Genomic DNA, 21,024 nt, shown 5'->3' with positions numbered 1-21,024 from the left:
GAAAATGCTAAGGTGGAGAGATGGGTAAAGGCCCAACCCACACTGGGGAGAGCCCATGAAGGAATTTGGGCTTTATCTTAGGGTCACCTAGAGGCTGGGGAAGGAAGTGGTCAGGTCCAGGAGACCCGCTGGATGTCTGTTCAGGGAACCAGAGCAGTGGATGAATTCAAGGGGCCTTAAGATGTCCAATTGATGGGTTGTAGGGATGGACTGGCTGTGGGGGCAGGAAGGCTTCACTGCAGCCAGAGTGGTTCCTTAGGAACTGGTTAGGTTTGAATCACTATCACTTGTTTGAGTCCACTATCACTTACTTTCCCTTCACGATTGTCTGTTGGCATTTGACTGAACGTAGCCCCTAAGTGCTGGGTCACTGTGGTCCTGCAAGCCTTGATTGATTATTTATTTATTTACTTACTTACTTATTTATGTATTTATTTATGGCTGTGTTGGGTCTTCGTTGCTGCGCGCGGGCTTTCTCTAGTTGCGGCAAGTGGGGGCTACTCTTCATTGCGGTGCGTGGGCTTCTCTTTGCGGTGGCTTCTCTTGTTTCGGAGCATGGGCTCTAGGCGCGCGGGCTTCAGTAGTTGTGGCTCACGGGCTCTAGAGCGCAGGTTCAGTAGTTGTGGCTCACGGACTTAGTTGCTCCACAGCATGTGGGATCTTCCCGGACCAGGGCTCAAACCTGTGTCCCCTGCATTGGCAGGCGGATTCTTAACCACTGCGCCACCGGGGAAGTCCCAAGGCTTGATTTACAGTGTGCTTCTCTGTTAGAGAGAGGAAACTTGACTACAAGGGGTCTGAGCTAACTGATAAGCTTGAGTCATGTCATGTAGAGGAGTGGTGGTAGTTGGAGAGACAGTTCTGGGTGAGGGCCCCTCTTGACTGGTCAAGTTGTAGCTTAAGACTGAGAGCATCAGCTCATTTTCCTAATCCCAGCTGGCAGACAGAGCTATTCTGTTATATGATGCTTTCTTTCCTAAACCATTAAACCAGATTCTGCCCCAAACTATTTAATTAACAACGTAAGTACTCTCTTTATTACATTTGTGAACATATCCCAAGATCATACAGAATTATTTACAGTTTTGATGAGTTCAGTATATACGTCTTGGTTTATTGATCAACTATGCAGGAGCAAGGTCTGAAATCTTTCATTTTTTTCAGCAAATATTTACTGAGCACCCACTACATATCAGGCCTTGTTCTAGGAACTTGGGGGTATAGCAGTGAACAAAACAGACAAAAAATTCCCTTTCCTCAAGGAGCATGCGTTCTAGCAGGGGTGGTAGGATGAGACCAACAATGAGAAGATAAACCTGGTTCTGATAAGACAGCTTTTGAGTAGAGACCTGAAGGAAGTGAGGGAGTGAGTAAGCCAAATTGATATCATCTGTACAGTAGAGGGAACTGCCAGCACAAAGGCCCTGAGACAGAGACATACCTGGTATGTTTGAGATACATACAGCAGTGAACCACTGTGGCTGGAGCAGAGTGAGCAAGGGGAAGAGAAATTGGGTATAAGGTCAGAAAGAGGATAGGGTGCAGACAGATCATGCAGGGCCTTTTGTAGGTCAGAGGAAGAACCTTGGCTTTTATTCTAAGAGAGATGGGAAGCTTGTGGCGCCTTCGGGCAGGGGAGTGGCTTGATCTGACTTACATTTTAATTGCGTCACTCTCAGCGCTGTGTTAACAATAGATTGGGGGTGCAGCATGGGAAGGGGCAGGGTAGAATCTGGGAGACCAGGTGAGCTGTCGTAGTAGCACTGGGGAGAGGTGATAGTGACTTGAACTAAGGTGGTGGCAATAGAGTAGTAGGAAGTGCTTGGATACAGGATGTGTTTTGAAGGTAGAAAGCCAGCAAAACTTTTTTTTATGGATCAGGTGAGAAGTGTGAGAGAAGAAGAAGGATCAAGGACTACTCCAAGGTTTTGATTTGAACAGTTAGAAAATTTGTGTTACCAGTTCCTGAGATGAAGCCATTGTGGGAAGAGAGAGTTTGGTGGGGAGAAACATCAGGAGTTTAGTTCTGGACACCAAGTCGAAATGTACATCAGATAGGCGGTTGTTTATACTAGCCTGGAGCTCAAGGAAGAGGACCTGGCTGATAACTTTGGGAGTCGTCAGAGAATAGATAGTATTTAAAGCCATGAGACCGAATAGGATCATCAGTCATGAGCCAGGAGCAATGGTTACCACAGTCATTATCAGGAGAAACTAGCAGAGAAATGGCCAGAGAGGTAGGAGGAAACACAGCTAATGTCACAATCTGTTTTAAAAATAAATTGGGGGACTTCCATGGTGGCGCAGTGGTTCAGAATCTGCCTACCAATGCAGGAGACACGGGTTCGAGCCCTGGTCTGGGAAGATCCCACATGCCGCGGAGCAGCTAAGCCCGTGTGCCACAACTACTGAGCCTGTGCTCTAGAGCCCACGAGCCACAACTACTGAGCCCGCGTGCCACAACTGCTGAAGCCCGTGCACCTAGAGCCCGTGCTCCGCAACAAGAGAAGCCACTGCAATGAGAAGCCCATGTGCTGCAACGAAGAGTAGCCCCCGCTCACTACAACTAGAGAAAGCCCATGCGCAGCAACAAAGACCCAACGCAGCCAAAAATAAAAATAAATAAATTAAAAAAAAAAAAAAAAAGATTGGGGAATTCCCTGGTGGTCCAGTGGTTAGGACTCCGTGCTTTCAACACGGAGGGCGCGGGTTCAGTCCCTGGTTGGGACTAAGATCCTGCAAACCACATGGCACGATAAATAAATAAATAAATAAGGAGGGAGGGAAGGAAGGAAGGAGGGAGGGAGGGAGAGAAGGAAGGAAGGGAGAGAAGGAAGGAAGGGAGGGAAGGAAGGGAGATTTATTGAGGGCCCAACTCAATAGCTAGGGTCCTGGCCTCATCACTGGCCACAGTGCTTTATTTTAGCATGTTTTATATTAAGATAGAATTACTGAAAAAATTCATCCTCAGAAAAATCTAATTCCCAAACAAGCCCCTTGATACTGGCCCCTTGGAATGTGTCTGAGGGGCCACAGGTCTGCGGCAAAGTCTGAGGAGGGGTGCCGTAAGGGTGCACAGCTCTCAAAGGCGGCTGCTGCTGGGGAGTTCCAGCTGTGGGCTGGTTCTGGGATGTGGGGGGCTGGGAGCTGAGCTAGCCACCTTTGTGGTGTGCTAACCTTATTGCCCAACCTGTACAGCTACAACCAAAAACTGTTACACATTATTTCTCACTTAAGGCCTTCATTAGCTTCACCTGCCTACAGCGATGCCGGAGAAGAACTCCTTTCTGAACCCTCACTTCCTTAGTATGAGTTGTTCGTGAGTGGTGAGGACTTGCCTAACACCCACAGCTCAGCAGCTCATCCAGTGTGATGTTGGCTAGGGAAAAGTGCCATCTTCAGATCCTCAGCAAGTGCCAAGACTTAGTAGATCATTGGCCTTAGCTTGGCTTCAGCCATTGTCTCCATACAGTCATCCCTCGGTATCTGTGTGTGTGCTGGGGGGGCGGGGGTGGTAGTTCCGGGACCCCTATGGATACCAAAATCCGCGCATGCTTCAGCCCTTTATATAAAATGGCATATAACATACATCCTCTCGTATGCTTTATATCATCTCTAGATTACATATAATACCTAATACAATGTAAATGCTATGTAAATAGTTGTTAATACAGTGTAAAACTATGTAAATAGTCACTGGTGTGTAGCAAATTCTAGTTTTATGTTTTGGAACATTCTGGTATTTTCTTTTTTTTTTAATATCTTAGATCCATGGTTGGTTGAATCTGAGGATGCGTAGATACGCAGGGCCAACTGTATTGGTACCAAAAGTATGCTTACACGGTTTTTGTTTTGTTTTAAAGGAAAGAGACTTTTAATTCACACATGTCCATTTAATTTGATTATAGATGTAAATCCGCAAGGTGCAAGTAGGTTGTTCTATACCCTCAGACACAACTTATGGTGGTTAAAAATTGAGGTATAATTTACATACAATTAAATGCACAGATGCTAAGTATTCAGTTTGATGAGTTGTGACAAATATATCCCCATGTAACCACAATGCAACACAAGATATAGAGTATTTCCACCATCATTCATTTCCTGGTGCCCCTTTCTAGTCGGTTCCACACCTCCCTGCCCCACACCCCAACCTGCCAACCACCACGCTACCACTTCTGACTACTGTCACTAATAAGTAAGGTTTGCCTGTTCCTGTACCTCAAATAAATGGAATCCTACAGTATGGGGCGTTTTTTTGGTGTGTGTGCCTAGCATCTTTCACTCAACATAATATTTTTAAGATTCACACATGTTGCTGCATATATTAGTAGTTCATTCATTTTTACTGCTTTTCTGTATTCCATTGTATGCCTATACCATAATTTGTTTATCTAATCTCCTATTCATAAACATTTGGGTTTATTTCCAATTTGGGGCTAAGATGAATTAGGACTGCTGAGAACATTTTGTCTACGTTTTTTGTGGATGTATGTTTTCATTTTCTTGGGTAAATATCTACGAGTGGAGTTGCTGTGTCATTGAGTTGATGTATGTTTAACTTTATAAGAAAATGTCAGTTTTCCAAAGTGACTGTACTATTTTACACTGCCACCAACAATGTATGAGAGTTCTATTTGCTCCATATCCTCTCCAAACTTTGGGATTGTCAGTCTTTTTCTTTTTTTTCTTTGCCATTCTAGCGAGTATCTTGAGTATCTCAGTGTGGTTTTAGTTTGCATATCCCTGATAACTAATGATATGGAGTGCCTTTTCATGTGCTTATTGGCTTTTCCTGTATCTTTGGTGTGAAGCGATCAAAGTCCTTTGACATTTAAAAAAAATGAAGTTGTTCATTTTTTCATCGTTGATTTGTAGGATTTCTTCTGCATACAAGTCCTTTGTTACATATATGTTTGGCAAATATTTTTTGCTAATCTGTGGCTTACCTGTTTATTTTTTTAGTGGAGTCCTTTAGTGAGCAGAAATTCTTTAAAATTTTGAAATCCAGTTTATCAATGGGTTAATGCTTTTTGTGTCCTGTCCAAGAAATCTTTACCTATTCCGTGGCCTTGAAAATGTTCTCTGATATGTTTTTCTAGAAGCTTTATGGTTCTGGGTTTTACATTTAGGTCTTTGATTCATTTTGAATTAATTATTGTGTACACAGTGAGAAAGGAAGGGTCAGGTTTTTTGTTTGCCATATGGAAATCTAATTGTTCCAACACCATTTTTAAAAAAATTAATTAATTTATTTATTTTTGGCTCTGTTGGGTCTTCATTGCTGCACGTGGGCTTTCTTTAGTTGCGGTGAGCAGGGGCTACTCTTTGTTGCGGTGTGCGGGCTTCTCATTGCAGTGGTGTCTCTTGTTGCGGAGCACAGACTCTAGACGCATAGGCTTCAGTAGTTGTGGCTCGCAGGCTCCAGAGGGCAGGCTCAGTAGTTGTGGCTCACGGGCTTAGTTGCTCCGCGGCATGTGAGATCTTTCCTGACCAGGGCTCGAACCCGTGTCCCCTGCATTGGCAGGTGGATTCTTAACCACTGCGCCACCAGGGAAGCCCACAACACTATTTTTTAAAAAGAGTATTCTTTCCCCATTGAATTAATACTTTGGCTGAAAATCAATTGACTGCATTTATGTGGCTTGCAGGGTAAAGATACTATTACAAGGCAGTAACTTTGTAGAAATCCCTAATGGCTCTTTTTGAAGCCTGGCACTGAAAAATAGAAAGCATAATTTGTAACTTAAAAATATATAGTTACAAGGCAAAGTATTATAGATTTTTTAATAGCTTGGATGGAACCACCCCGGCTCCATCCATCTGTAAGCTTCTGAATAGCTTGATGATTCTAATAGCATCAGGAAGACAAAATTCCAGAACAAGTAATGACACTTGAAAAAAACCCTGAGGGCTTCCCTGGTGGCGCAGTAGTTAAGAATCTGCCTGCCAATGCAGGGTTCAAGCCCTGGCCCGGGAAGATCCCACGTGCCGTGGAGCAACTAAGGCCGTGCACCACAACTACTGAGCCTGTGCTCTAGAGCCCGCGAGCCACAACTACTGAGCCCACTTGCCACAACTACTGAAGCCCGCGCTCCTAGAGCCCATGCTCCACAACAAGAGAAGCCACCGCAATGAGAGGCCTGCGCACTGCGATGAAGAGTAGCCCCCGCTCGCTGCAACTAAAAAGAAAGCTCACGCGCAGCAACGAAGACCCAGCGCAGCCATAAATAAATAAATAAGTAAGTAAGTAAGTAAGTAAATAAGTAAATAAATTTATTTTTTAAAAACCTGTCATTTGAAAAAAAAAAAAAAAACCTGTCATTTGTACACCCATGTTCATAGCAGCATTGTTCACAGTAGCTAAAATGTGGAAGCTACCCAAGTGTCTACTGACAGATGAATGGATAAACAAAATGTGGTATGTACATGCAGTGGAATATTATCCAGCCTTAAAAAGGAAGGAAATTCTGACATATGCTACAACATGGGTGAGCCTTGAGGACGTTGTGCTAAGTGAAATAAACCAGTCACAAAAGCACAAGTATAATATGGTTACACTTATATGAGGTACCTAGGGTAGTCAGACCCATATAGACAGAAAGTAGAACGGTGGTTACCAGGGGCTGGGGGGAGGGGGAATGGGAAGTTATCATTTAATGGATATAGAGTTTTAGTTTTGCAAGGTGAAAAGAGTTCTATGGATGGGTGGTGGTGATGGTTGTACAACAATGTGAATGTACTGAATGCCACTGAACTGTACATTTTTAAATGGTTAAGATGGTAAATTTGATGTTATATGTATTTTACCACAATTAAACTTTTTGAAAACCTAACTATACAAGTACAGAATATTAGGACATGTGCAAAATCCTACCATGTGTCAGGATGACATGGCTGTCTAAATTCTAAAATGAATGGAAGCAACAGGAGTGTAATGTACAGGGAAGAAGGCCAGAATATGCTCAGGATATGGTGTTCAGTTCTGGGGGCTGCATTTCAGGGGCATATTGACAATCTAGACAATGGACAAACCAGAGCAGCCTTAGCCAGCAGGATAGAGAACGTGAGGAAGGTCTGAGGGAATTAAGGGAGTTCGGTCTGTAAAGGAGTGTATCAGTTAGCTTTTGTGGTATAACAAACAACCTCAAAATTCAGTACCTTAAGACAAACATTTATTATTTCTCATGGTTCTTAGGGCAACCTGGGTGGTGGTTCTGGTCTGGGTAAGCTCAGCTAGAACTAGATAGCCTGAAATGATCTCAGTCAACTGGCAGTTGACTCATTGTCAGCTGGAGCAGAGGGGATGACTTGGTCACATGTTTCTTATGATCCATTAGGATGGCCTGGGCTTGTTCACATGGTGATGGCTCCAGAGATCCCAGGAGTAGCCACAGAGCAAGCCTTAATGCACAAGTACTTTTCAAACCTCTTGTGTCATGTTGCTAATGTCCCATTGACCAGAGCAAGTGACATGGCTAAGTACAGTCACTGTGCGAAGTGATTGACTACCCAAGGCATGAAAACAAGGAAGGGAATTATTGTGGCCATCTGCAAACAACCTAGGAAACATAGAGGAAATATGAGAGTTTCATTAGGAACATCACAGGTTGTTCCACAGTGTAGAAGTAAGACCAATGGAATGGAAGTTAAATGAGGGTAGACTTCAAGTCAATCTAAAGTAGAACTTTCTGGCTAAAGTGGCCCCAGAAGAACAGAAGCGGACCACCAGTAAAAGGAGGGCGTTGCCATTGGATGTGTTGGAGAGGCTCTATGACCAGCCTTTCTGAGCAACTCAGACCTGTTACATCACCTCCAGGAAGCCTTTCCTGCTTGCACACCACCTGGGGCCCATGTAGTTAATGGTGCTCTTCTCTGTGCCACACACAGATTCCTGTTGCTCTACCTGTCATACCTTATAACAAATGTGTTTACCTGCCTGTCTTGTTGATGAAATGGAGTTCTTTAAGGGCGTGGATGACATCTGATTCACCATCTCAGTGCCAATATCTGCAGGAAATTGTGTTCCATCCTCAGATTGCCTCCTGGTGGTCAGATGTCTGTGGCAACTCGAACCATAGAATCTGCATTTCAGGCAGAATGAAGGGGGGGGGGAATACGCCCGACAACTGAGATTGCCGTCTTTTTAATTTATTTATTTTGGCTGTGCTGGGTCTTAGTTGCGGCACGTGGGATCTTTGTTGCAGCATGCAGGATCTTTAGTTGCAGCATGCAGGCTCTTTTAAAATTTTTATTTATTTATTTTTATAAATTTATTTATTTTATTTTATTTTTGAGTGCGTTGGGTCTTCGTTGCTGTGCGCGGGCTTTCTCTAGTTGCAGCAAGCGGGGGCCACTCCTCGCTGCGGTGCGCGGGCTTCTCACTGCGGGGGCCCCTCCTTGTTTCAGAGCACAAGTTCTAGGCGCGCAGGCTTCAGCAGCTGTGGTGCGCACGCTCAGCAGTTGTGGTGCACGGGCCCAGTTGCTCTGTGACATGTGAGATCCTCCCAGACCAGGGCTCGAACCCGTGTCCCCTGCACTGGCAGGTGGATTCCCAACCACTGGGCCACCAGGGAAGCCCCAGGCTCTCTTTAAATTTTTATTTTTTATTTTTTATTTTTAAAATTTATTTATTTACTTATTTTTGGCTGTGTTGAGTCTTTGTTGCTGTGCGTGGGCTTTCTCTAGTTGCGGTGAGCAGGGACTACTCTTTGTTGCGGTGCACGGGCTTCTCATTGTGGTGGCTTCTCTTGTTGTGGAGCATGGGCTCTAGGCGCGCGGGCTTCAGTAGTTGTGGCACACGGGCTCAGTAGTTGTGGCTCATGGGCTCTAGAGCTCAGGCTCAGTAGTTGTGGCTCACGGGCTTAGTTGCTCCACGGCATTGGGATCTTCCTGGACCAGGGCTCAAACCCATGTCCCCTGCATTGGCAGGCGGGTTCTTAACCACTGCGCCACCAGGGAAGTCCCCCAGGCTCTTTTTTTAGTTGCGGCATGTGGATTCTTAGTTGCGGCATGTGGGTTCTTAGTTGCAGCATGCGGGATCTAGTTCCCTGACCAGGGATCAAACCTGGACCCCCTGCATTGGGAGTGTGGAATTTTAACCACTGGACCACTAGGGAAGTCCCGTGGTTGCCCTATCTTTAAAGAACGTTTCTAGAAACTCTACCAAACTGTACCTTGTATTATTTGTCTTCCTAGACACACCTGTTTGCAAGGGAGGCTGGGAAATATAGGTTTTAGCTCAGCACGCTGAAACCCCCAACATTATAAACAATTGTTGGTAGAAAAGGATTCATAGGCACCTTCTGCCCAGGGTGTGACCCCTACTTAAGCTGCCTAATGAATGAGTGACCTCTCTGAAGTTATGCACTAACGCCAGAGTTCCCAGAATCTGTGACTCTTCACACACACAGTGAGGTAGGGTGTTCTTTTTATCATAATCCTGGCTACCTTCATGACTATACGCTGTCACTTGGAGCTCCTGGCCTTATAACCCTTGGGATAGGGCAGGAATCAGCAACCCTTTTCTGTAAAGGGCCAGATGGTAAATATTTCAGGCTTTGTGGGCCATATGGTCTCTGTTGCAGCTACTTTGCTGTCGTAGCACAAAAGCAGCCATAGGTAAAGGAATGGGTGTAACTGTGTTCCAGTAAAACTTTATTTACAAAAACAGGGACTTCCCTGGTGGTCCAGCAGTAAAGAATCTGCCTTACAATGCAGGGGATGCAGGTTCAATCCCTGGTCAGGGAACTAAGATCCCACATGCCGCGGGGCAACTAAGCCCGTGCAGCACAACTACCGAGCTCGCGTGCCTCAACTAGAGCCCATGTGCTGCAAACTACAGAGCCCACGCGCTCTGGAACCCAAGTGCCACAACTACAGAGCCCACACACCCTGGAGCCTGCACGCCACAACTACAGAGCCCTCATGCTGCAACTAAGACTCGACCCAGCCATAAATAAATACATAATAAATTTAAAAAAACAAAAAACAGGTATCATATTGGATTTGGCCCTCCTCTGTGATGGGGAGTGGGTCTCGTCCTGTGGTTTTGCAGAAGCTGTGACTCCATGGACTAGACATACAGAAGGTAAGATGATATTTAGCCAGTCTGGGAAGAACAGAATCCACAAATCCCAGTTTTGGCACGTGTCTCAACTGTCAGGCCTCATGGCTTCCCTGTTTCTCTTAATGATACTACAACTTCCCAGGCTTAGAACTTCAGTATCATTTTTTAGGGGGTCACATTTTTTTTAATATAATTTACATACCAGTAAAATTGACCATTTTTAGTGTACAGTTCTCTGAGTTTTGACAAATGCATATAGTCATATAACCACCACCATAGTCAAGATATAGAACAGTTCCTTCACCATTCCCCACCCCCAAAATTCCCTTGTGGCATTTTGTAGTCTCCTCAGGCCCCTGACCCCAACCCTTGGGAACCACTGATCTATTATTCTGCCCCTATAATTTGCCTTTTTTATTATGTGATATAAATGGAATCACATAGTATGGAGCCTTTGGAGTCTAGCATCTTTCATCTAGCATATAATACATTTGAGATTCATCCATGTCGTGGCGTGTATTAGTAGTTCTTTTTTTATTGCCGAGTAGTATTCCATTACATTAATATACTACCGTTTGTTGATCCACTCACCAGTTGAAGGACATTAGTGTTGGTTCCAAGTTTTGGCAGTTACAAATAAAGCCAACATTAGACATTATAAAGTAAGCCTTCACATATGGGTTTTTGTGTGAACATAAGTTTTCATTTCTCTTGGTTAATAGCTGGAAGTGGGATTGCTAAGTTGTATGCTGTGTATATTTAACTTTAAAAGACGACAAACTGTTTTCCAAAGTGGCTGTACCATTTTTCATTTTCACTAACAACGAACAGCTGCTTTATATCCCCGCCAGTTTTTGATATCAGATTTTCTGAATTTCACACATTCCAATAGGTGTGTAGTTGTAATAAATAAGTTTTAATTTGCATTTCTAATTAATGCAATTTAATAACTAATCTCATGACTTGATATGTTGAATTATAGTAATTGATTTTAGAATATTGAACCAGCCTTACATTCTCTTGGTCATCATGCATTGTCCTTTTAACACATTGCTGGATTCAGTTTGCTAATACTTTGTTGAGGATTTTGTGCCTATGTTCATGAGGGATGTTGGTCTATAGTTTGGTGCCATTTTTGGCTTTTCCCTCTCCCCTCATAATCCCAGGTCCTATTGATAGCTGTCTGCTCCACTTCATTCCCTCCATCAGACCCTCCTTATCTCTTATTTTATATCTTAACTGGTTCTCTGTGTCTAGTGTCTCCTGAACTCTATTCCACCTACATGAAATTAAAAAAAAAAAAAATTCAGTGCTTCTCTTTGTTTACTGTATTAGTTAGGGTCCAGGCAGGACACAGCCAGCACATTCAGAGGGTTATTGAAAAGCCTTTAATGGAGAGATTATTTACGATGGTGAGTGCGGTAAGGGAAACCTACAAGGGATGGTGGCCCACCGAGGGACTGGCAGGGACTGGCTATAGCTGATACTGTTACCACCTGAGGCACAGTGGGGGAAGGGAGGGGTACCGGAACCCAGCAAAATCCGTGGCTATGGGAGAGGGGTCCTCCGTAGACACTGACCTTGGTCAAGGATCACAGCTCCTGCCAGAGCCACATGCTGGTAGGGAGAGAGGCAGAGAATGAATACTGTAACCTTTCTTCCTGTGCTCTGATCTCCTCCTGAGATTGGCTGGACCCAGATGGAAGCCAGAGGGCCTGAAGCCCACGTGATATAGTTGTTAGAGACTGACCTTCTGATTCGTGGGGGACAGAGCAGAGCAGAGAGGGGATCAGGTGGCGAAAGTGGGACAGAGCAAAAGTACCGAGCACACCCACCAATCAAAGTCCAAACTCCTTAGATTAGCACTTGTGCCACCAGCTCTGGCTCCTACTCCCTTTCTGACTTCTTGCTCCCAAAGTTAAGACTGTGTCTTTTCATCTTTTTATCTGCTACAGTCTCCCTGTTGGGGCCCTCAATAAAGGTGTGATGTATGAACAGAGCAATATTGGTTTGAGTGGTGGAGCTGAGGCAAGCAGTCGCCAAGTCAGGGAGCAGAATGAACTTTCCTGGCTCACACTCATCGCTAAGGATGAAAGAAGAGTTGTTCCACACATACAAGCCTCTGTTTTTATGGAGGCTCGGAGAAGCTCAGTAACCTGCTCCAGGTTTCACAGCTAGTTGTGGCAGGTGTGTTACACAAAACCAGCTGTGGGAAAAAAAAAAAAAAAAAACAGCTGTGGAACCCTGGAAGAGTTACCTAGCGACTCTAAGCTTCTGCTTTCCTCATCTATAGGACAGAATTGCGTAGACCTGAAGGGATGTACTATACATTACACTAAACACTGCCTGGCCTATTGCACTCACTGCATATTAGCTTAGAATATTATCTTCATAGTCCTACACAGCTTTCGAAGAGGAGATATCTAAGGCAGTCATACATAGCTTTAAAAAAAAAAAAAAAGATCCATGTAGTGACTTACTGTGGGGCCAGGCCCTGTTTTAAACGCTCATGAATATTAACTCATTTAATCCTTAACTCCTCTATGAGGTACATACAGTTAACCCCATTTTACAGATGAGGAAACAGAGGCACAGAATGATTAAGAAACTTACCTGACGTTACCTAGTTGGTCAGTGGTGGAGCCAGGATTTGAGCCCAGGCAAGGTTGGCTGCAGATTCCATGCTTCTAACCTCTGTGCTACCTTCCCCATAACCTATAGCCTTGTCAAACTATATATAGTCAGTCCTGTCAAGGCACTTTTCCCCCTTCATTCCTGACCAGCATATGCTGATTGGAATGCATGTGAGCTAGGCAGGACTGGGTTTGTGGAGATCTTTGGAGGCACATGAAAGGTATGTACAAGGATACTGGGGGCAAGCAATAGGACATGTTAGGGGTGAGAAAGGGTAATCACTGAAATAAATGAGGAAAACTAGTTCTGTCTACTGGAGCAGGAAATACCTAGTCAAGCTTGCCTAGCTTCATGCCATCTGGCTTCCTCAGAGGCCAGCTCTTGCCCCTTTATTTATGGGTGTTGATGAAGCTGCCCTTTGAGTCACTGTCAGTGAAACAGAGGTTATTAAAATTTCTTCTAATCCATTCTGTTGTTTTAAGCCACCAGTGCAAATATACACCCAAATATAATTAGAGCATGAAGGAATGAGGTGTGAGAGTGGAAGAAGTGTGCCCTGGGCAGGAATTTAGAGAGGACACGGACATCCTTGCTTATGGTGGCTATGTCTTACTCGCCTGACCCTTAGAGCTGTTTTAATGAATGACCCACAAAGCTTAAGCAGAATCTTACTGTGTAGTGCTACAAATTTTACACTCTCAAGCTCCCAGAATATCCATGACTTGTAAGTAACCCCCCAAAAACCTGTAAATGCAGAAAGTGACCAAAATAGCTAAAGGGAGTTCAGGACATGAAAATTATAGAAGATAGTATGTGACTGAACTGTTTTCTAACTAGAAGGGAATCCTGTAAGGGCAAGAGAATTATCAGCAAAGAGGAAAGAGAGGTGGCTGAGAGGCCACGGACATTATTCACCATCAGAAAGAAAGATGGGACTTCCCTGGCAGTCCAGTGGTTAAGACTGCGCTTCCAATGCAGGGAGCGCGGGTTCAATCCCCGGTTGGGGAACTAAGATCCCACATGCTGCGTGGCATGGCCAAAAAAAGAAAAAAGAAAAGAAAGAAAGAAAGATGGTTAAGCTAGAACCCAATGGTAGAAATGGTAGAGTGCAGGGAACAAGCCAAGCTCCACAGCCCAGAGAGTAGAGACAGGAGGAGGCAGGAAGCTGACAGGGGTCTGGAGTTAGAGGCAGCTCAAGTCATGCTTATGTCCGTGGTTCACAAAGGCACAGGTGTCCTTCAGGTAGGATCAAGCAGTACTGTAGGATGCTGTACTGTGGGCTATACGGGCAAACCAACCCCTAACAGAGATGTATACTTCGCACAGTACAATTGTATCTACGGTAGAAGCAAAAGAGAAGCTGGATCTGAAAATGAAATTAAGAAAACAATTCCATTTACTATAGCATAAAATAAAATACTTAGAAATAAATTTAACATAAAAGTACGTAACTTATACTCTAAAAACTACAAAACATTGTTGAAAGAAATTAGACATCCCATGTTCATGAATCAGAAAACTTAATATTGTTAAGGTGACAACAGTCCCCAAATTGATCTACAGATTCAAAGCAATCTCTATCAAAATCCCAGATTGACAAACTGATCCTAAAATTTATAGGAAAATACAAGGGTCCCATAATAGCCAAAATAATACTTAAAAAGAACAAAGTTAGAAGACTCACACTTACTGATTTCAGAACTTACTATAAGTTCAGGACAGATGTATAGACCAATGGAATAAAATTGAGAGTCCATAAATAAACCCATACGTTAATGATCAACTGATTTTCAGTAAAGGTGCCAAGGTCATTCTGGGGGAAAGAATAGTCTCTTCAACAAATGGGGCTGGAACAACTAAATAACCAAATGTAGAAGAATAAAGTTAATTAGTATACCGGTGACTTCCAAATCTGCAGCACAAGCCCAGCTTTCTCTCCAGAGCTTCACACCCGTATATTCTAAGCTCAACAAAACCCACATGACCAAACCTGAACAGAAGCAATAAAGTAAGATGGTGAGAACATCTTACTTTACTGTACCTCCCAATTCCTTCCTTTCCCCCATCCCCTGATTTACCTTCTGTCTCCACGGATTTGCCTGTTCTGAACATTTTATATAAATGGAATCATATAATATGTGGCCTTCTGTGACTAGCTTCTTTCACTTAGCATAATGTTTTCAAGGTTCATCTGTGTTGTAGCTTGTATCAGTACTTCATTACTTGTTGTGGCTGAATAGTACTACTTTGTATGGTTATACCAGATTTTGTTTACCGATTCAGCAGTTGATGGACATTTGGGTTGTTTCTACTTTTTGACTATTATGATTAATTCTCCTGTGAACATTCATGTACAAATTTATATGTTAATATGATCTAAAAGGGGCTCAATAAAAAACTGTTCCCCACTGTTTAATTCTCCCAGAAAGAAAAAATACACTCATCATCTGTTACTCTGAAGCCATTGTTTTCATCTTAAGTAACTGTCTCCCCAACTTTTAACTGGTTTATAGCTAGTAATTTCACAGAGCGTTCTTCTTACTAGGTTATCTAGGTATGTGTTTTGAAACTCATCTCTTTTGGAGATAACCCTTGAAAGTGACCCTACACAAAGCTAGACCTGTCTTGAGATTTCTGGATCTTGCAGGGCCTTGTAAGTCATACTAAAGCATCTGGACTTCATACTGAGTCCAATGGGAAGTCACTGAAATGTTTAAAAAGGAAGGGAGTGATGTGATTCCGTTTGCATTTTAGAGAGATCTCTTCGCAATATGAGGAATGGATGAAGGAAGGAAAGAATGGAAGCAAGAGAGATCAAGTAGAAGGTTGTTGCAGTCATCCAGGTGAGTGGTGCTGGGGGCTAGACTAGGGCAGTGGCAGAGGGGATATCAAAGAAGGGGTGGATTTAAGACATAATAAAGAGGGAGGATCAACAAGACTTGATGATGAGTTACCTGTACAGGTAAGGGAATAAAGAGATTGCGATGCTGGCCAGCTTTCTGAGTTGAGGAACCGAGCTGATGATGGTGACATACCAAGAGACAGAGAATACAGGAAGAAAATGTTTGAGGGAAGGTTTATGATAATTATTAAGTGCTGACTGTATACTAGACACTTTACTGGGCACTTACAACCGGACCTCATTTAATCTTCAAAAAACCCCAGGAGCTAAACAGCATTAGACCTGCTTTTCCCATGAAAAACATTGCATTCAGCTAGGAAGTGGTGAGGCCAGAATTTGACCCCAGATGTCCTGGATGCCTTCACTTTGTGTGTTCTCACCATCTTACTTTACTGCTTCTGTTCAGGTTTGGTAGTGTGGGTTTTGTGGAGCTTAGAATATATGGGTGTGAGGCTCTGGAGAGAAAGTGGGGCTTGTGCTGCAGATTTGGAAGTCACTGGTATACTAATTAAAGCCTGGGACATGAGTAGTACAAAGAATATGTGGAGCAAGAAGAGAAGAGAACACCTCTGACAACCTCAAGAAGCTCAACATTGAAGGAGCTGAGGATAAGAGCAGGGGAGCCTGAAAGTAGTGCTCAGAAATGACCAGAAAGGTGGGAGGATGTCATGGATGGGGAAGGAAGAGATGTATATGTCACTAGTGCTCACAGTTGGGAAGGAAGTAGTTAATTATTAGGGATTTACAAAAGGAATGCCATGTCTCCATTAAACTGACAAATAGGTTGACTGATCTGTGAGGAGATGCAAGTGAAGCAATGGTACGTGGATGAAAGTAGAACAGCATTTGGATATCCAACATTTGGATACAACTTTTTAAAAATTGTGATTTGGGGCTTCCCTGGTGGCGCAGTGGTTGAGAGTCTGCCTGCCGATGTAGGGGTCACGGGTTCGAGCCCTGGTCTGGGAGGATCCCACATGCCGCAGAGCAGCTAGGCCCGTGAGCCACAACTGCTGAGCCTGCGCGTCTGGAGCCTGTGCTCCGCGGCTGGAGAGGCCCGCGCACTGTGATGAAGAGTGGCCCCCACTTGCCACAACTAGAGAGAAAGCCCTCGCACAGAAACGAAGACCCAACACAGCCAAAAATAAATTAATTAATTAATTAATTTAAAAAAATAATAATGATAATAAAAAAAATTGTGATTTGCAGAAAGTAGATTTTTTTTAAAGATAATTGGTAGACTAAGGGACTGTAAGGTGTTTGTAAAATTATTATTTAAAATGGTACAGGACCTTGGGAGTTCCCTGGTGGTCTAGTGGTTAGGACTTGGCACTTTCACTGCCGTGGGCCCGGGTTCAATCCCTGGTCGCAGAACTAAGATCCCACAAGCTGCGTGGCTTGGCCTAAATAAATAAATAAATAATTTAAAAATAATAATAACTAAATAAAATGGTACAGGACCTGTGGAAAACAGTATGGCAGTTCCTCAAAAAATTAAAAACAGATTTACCATATGATCCAGCAATTCCACCTCTGGGTATATACCCAAAAGAATTGGAAGCAGAGTCTGGAAGAAGTATTTGTACACCCATGTTCATAACAGCATTATTCATAGTAGCTAAGATGTGGAAGCTATCCAGGTGTTCATGTACAGATGAATGCATAAGCAAAATGTGGTATATACATACAATGGAATATTATTCAACCTCAAAAAGGGAGGAAATTCTGACATAAGCTACACCATGGATGAACCTTGAGGACATGCTAAGTGAAATAAGCCAGTCACAAAAGGACAAATGCTATAAGATTCCACTTATATAAGGTACCTACAGTAGTCAGATTCATAGAGACATGGTGGTTGCCAGGGGCTGGGGGGAGGGGTTGAAATAAGAAGTTATTGTTTAACGGGGACAGAGTTTCAGTTTTGCAATGTGAAAAGAGTTTTGGAAGTAGATGATGGTGATGGTTACATAACGGTATGAATGTACGTAATACCACGAACTGTACACTTAAAAATGGTTAAGATAGTAAATTTTATGTGTATTTTACCACAATAAAATAAGAACCAAAAGAAAAAGAAAGTGATGGTGACATAGCCTTATCCCCACAGTCTGATTCAGTGGGTCTGGGGTCACCAGTGACCGTATACACAGCTAGAGTGGGGACCACTGGTTTAGCTGAGGGAGTGCTGTGTGGAGAAACCTGATACCCTGCACACACCTAAATCTCATTGTGGTTTCCAAGCAGACTTTTGTTTGGTCTCATTCTTTATTTCATTTTATAAACCCTTGTGATCAGAAGGAAAAGCTCCATAATAAGTAAGAAACATTCATTGTAGAAAATTTGGCAAAGTTCAGAAAACAAAAAATCATCCACAATCCCAACAATTTGAGTAATAATTATTAAATTCAGGTCCTTCTGTTATGTCCTCTGTATGGAGTATGGTTATTGATAGAGATATCCTTGTATATTCTCATACATACATACACCTTTTGTGCTTTTTTTGGTTTTGTTTTAAATAAAATTGTTATCATGCTTCACATATTGTTTTCTGCCTTTTCAGTGAATACATGGTGATGTCTTTCAGGTCACTGAGGGCCTTCTACTCATGATTTTCAGTGGCTCCGTAGTGTTATTAATCTAACCCACTACTGTTATTGAACATCTATCTCATTTCCAAATTTTTCACTATCTTAGTCAACGTCAGCATGGATATTTTTATATAAAAAATTTCATTCTGGGCTTCCCTGGTGGCGCAGTCGTTAAGAATCCGCTTGTGAATGCAGCAGACGCGGGTTCGATCCCTGGTCCAGGAAGATCCCACATGCCGCGGAGCAACTAAGCCCGTGCGCCACAACTACCGAGCCCCACAATGAGAAGCCCACGCACTGCAATGAAGATCCAATGCAGCCAAAAATAAATAAAACAAATAAATTTTTAAAAAAATTTCATTCTAAATATCCTTGTTATTGCTGCTGCTGCTGCCACTTTGGTAGTTGGAATTTTTTTTTTGGTATTTTTGGTTTCTAGTGAACATTTTCCTATGCTTGCTACCATTAACTTTTAAATTATAACGTGTATAACACCTAAGTAGTTCTCTTTTGTCTTTTACTGTAATATAATAACACTCTTCTTTTTCTTCTTTTTCTTTGTGTAATATAATACCATAGAATCATGAACTTGTACAAATTAAGGCCCTGGAGGTTAAATGGTTTGACCAGAGTCACACTGAAAATTAAGTAACAGAACAGAAATTTGAACCTAGCTTTACTCATTTTTCATCTTTCCTCCTCCTAGTACATAGATATTGCTAATATCCTTAAGTCTCCATGGGAGAAGCTTCTGCAGCGTTTCACTTTGGAGCAGTATTTCATTTGTCTTTTGTGGCAGAGAACTTGCTGCTTCCGAATCAGCCCAGAAAGTAGCCTCAGCTGAGTGTGCCCTCCACTAACAGCCAGTGTCCTGCTTGCTGTTCCAGGAGCCATGTGTGACCAGGACTGTGGGATGGTCGTACTCATGCTGGAGACTCTTGTGAGGAGATGAGTTGGTGAACGGAGAAGCCAGCATGAAGATGCTTCCCGGAGTGGGCGTGTTTGGGACTGGCAGCTCTGCCCGGGTTCTGGTCCCGCTGCTGCGGGCAGAAGGGTTCACAGTGGAGGCCCTGTGGGGGAAGACTGAGGAGGAGGCGAAGCAGCTTGCCGAGGAGATGAACATCACCTTCTATACCAGCCGGACCGATGACGTCTTGCTGCATCAAGACGTGGATCTGGTGTGCATCAACATCCCCCCTCCGCTTACCCGACAGATATCTGTGAAGGCTCTAGGTACGGACAGTCAGGCCATAGCAAGGGCAGATTGCGTCTCCCTCTCGGTGGTCCTTGAGTGTCACTGCTCTCCTCTGGGCCTGGGTGGCCCTTCTTGGGCCTGGGTCTGGGACAGCACTCATCCCTGAAGCAGTGCCAAGGGAGGGCACGTTGGGAGGCCTTATGGCTGGGGGAGGAAATACTCCAGTGGCTGGGAGACATGCAGCGTTCCCCACCTCCCATAAGTAAATCCCTGAGCAAAAATTAAGCAAATGTCTTTCGAGTTGGCCTGTCACAGGGGCTAGAGATTATTACATTTCAGGCATTGTAAAGTTTGCCTCTGTGAAGTCAGAGTTCAAAGACCTGGGCACTGGGGAATTGGCTGTGATTGATGCATTTGTTCTTCCATTTCTGTGGCACGCAGCACCACAGAAAGGAGAAGAGGATATGTATCAAGGCTGCCATTTCTCATATTTTGTCAGTCCTTGACTAGATTGAGCACACACCCTTCCCACCGAGCTTTGCAGTTTTGTATGCCAGAGGGTGGGAAGGCTCTCTGACAGCGCTGAGTCTCCCTGACAGGATCCACGGATCAGCCTGCTCACATCTCTGCTCCCTCCGGAAATAGTTTGCTCGGCCACCTCCTGCCCTTGGCTGGGCATGGCTTGGTGAGCTGTTCTCCTGCAGTTCCTGTTGGGCTTCTCTTTCCTGTCAACTGTAGAAAAATTATTCTCTTTGTCTTATATAAGAATCAGAATCTAATTTAATAGGAAAACAAACCAGTAAACATTCATCCAGCAGTTTTTTAAAAAATGTCTCCTGTGTGCTAGGCACTGTCCTGATGTCATTCTTGACATTCAGAGCAGTGTTGGATTGGAGCTGTCTCTGCTTTCATATTTCACAGTCCAGTTGAAGAGACTAGAAGTAACACACATTGCAAGGTAAATGAGAAAAGACAAGTAACAATTCAGGTAGCATATAATTAATTGACAGAGTAATTGTTTTATATAAGGTGATGGGAGCCAGGTGTCTGTCTGATGCAGTCAGAGATCTGTGGGTCCAGGAACTGATATGCCATGAGGCTGACCGCCACTCCTTCTGGCCACTACCATGGTGGAGGGTCCAAGGCTCTGCTGCTTGTCTCTCCCGTAGTCTGAGAATAAGAGGGTGTCTGTCACCTCTAGCCCAATGGGTTGGAGAGGATAAGTGTTCATTGAAGTGAGCAGGAATAGCAGTCTGTCTGGTTGTTGATTTAGGGCATGTAAGTTTTGGCCAAAAATTATAGATGGTTTGTCTTTTCCAGAGAGCTCTCTCTGAGGATGTGTGACATTGGAGCTATTCACTGGCCCTAGATTTTTAGGGCAGATAATACTCCCAGATTGGGTTTAGAAGTAGACTTAAGCCAACACTTTAACAGAGGGCTGGTTCAAGGGAGTCAAGCTACCATGGTCACTTGACTTCTCACCGTTCCTTGTGGCATGAATGCAGGTTGGTGAGGCCAGGTGTGTGCAGAGGCAGAGTTCTAGAGGCTCTGGTCGCCTTCTTGAACTTTAGGGTCCCCGCAGAGGCAGAATTCTAGAGTCTCTGGTCGCCTTCTTGAACTTTAGGGTCCCCAC

At 43.7% G+C, this 21,024-nt stretch overlaps 1 protein-coding gene across 7 annotated transcripts in view; it reads left to right on the top strand.

Moving 5' to 3' along the window:
- GFOD2 (glucose-fructose oxidoreductase domain containing 2) overlaps window positions 1–21,024 on the top strand; it is a 37,987-nt gene that overhangs the window by 8,273 nt on the left and 8,690 nt on the right. For 4 of the 7 annotated variants that reach the window (XM_036834385.1, XM_036834382.1, XM_036834379.1 and 1 more), the window contains exons 2-3: window positions 15,458–15,546; window positions 19,084–19,429. In XM_036834385.1, coding sequence (XP_036690280.1) covers window positions 19,171–19,429 — 259 coding nt within the window. In that variant the 5' untranslated portion in view covers window positions 15,458–15,546; window positions 19,084–19,170. Of the gene's footprint in view, window positions 1–15,457; window positions 15,547–19,083; window positions 19,430–21,024 lie in introns of those variants that run through there. The other 3 variants (XM_036834386.1, XM_036834381.1, XM_036834384.1) reach the window with 2 other exon arrangements.

This window comes from Balaenoptera musculus, chromosome 19 (genome assembly GCF_009873245.2).
Source record: "Balaenoptera musculus isolate JJ_BM4_2016_0621 chromosome 19, mBalMus1.pri.v3, whole genome shotgun sequence".
NCBI classification, from domain to species: domain Eukaryota; kingdom Metazoa; phylum Chordata; class Mammalia; order Artiodactyla; family Balaenopteridae; genus Balaenoptera; species Balaenoptera musculus.
Note: the sequence above shows the minus strand (reverse complement) of the source record. Positions and strands in the feature narration are given on the sequence as shown.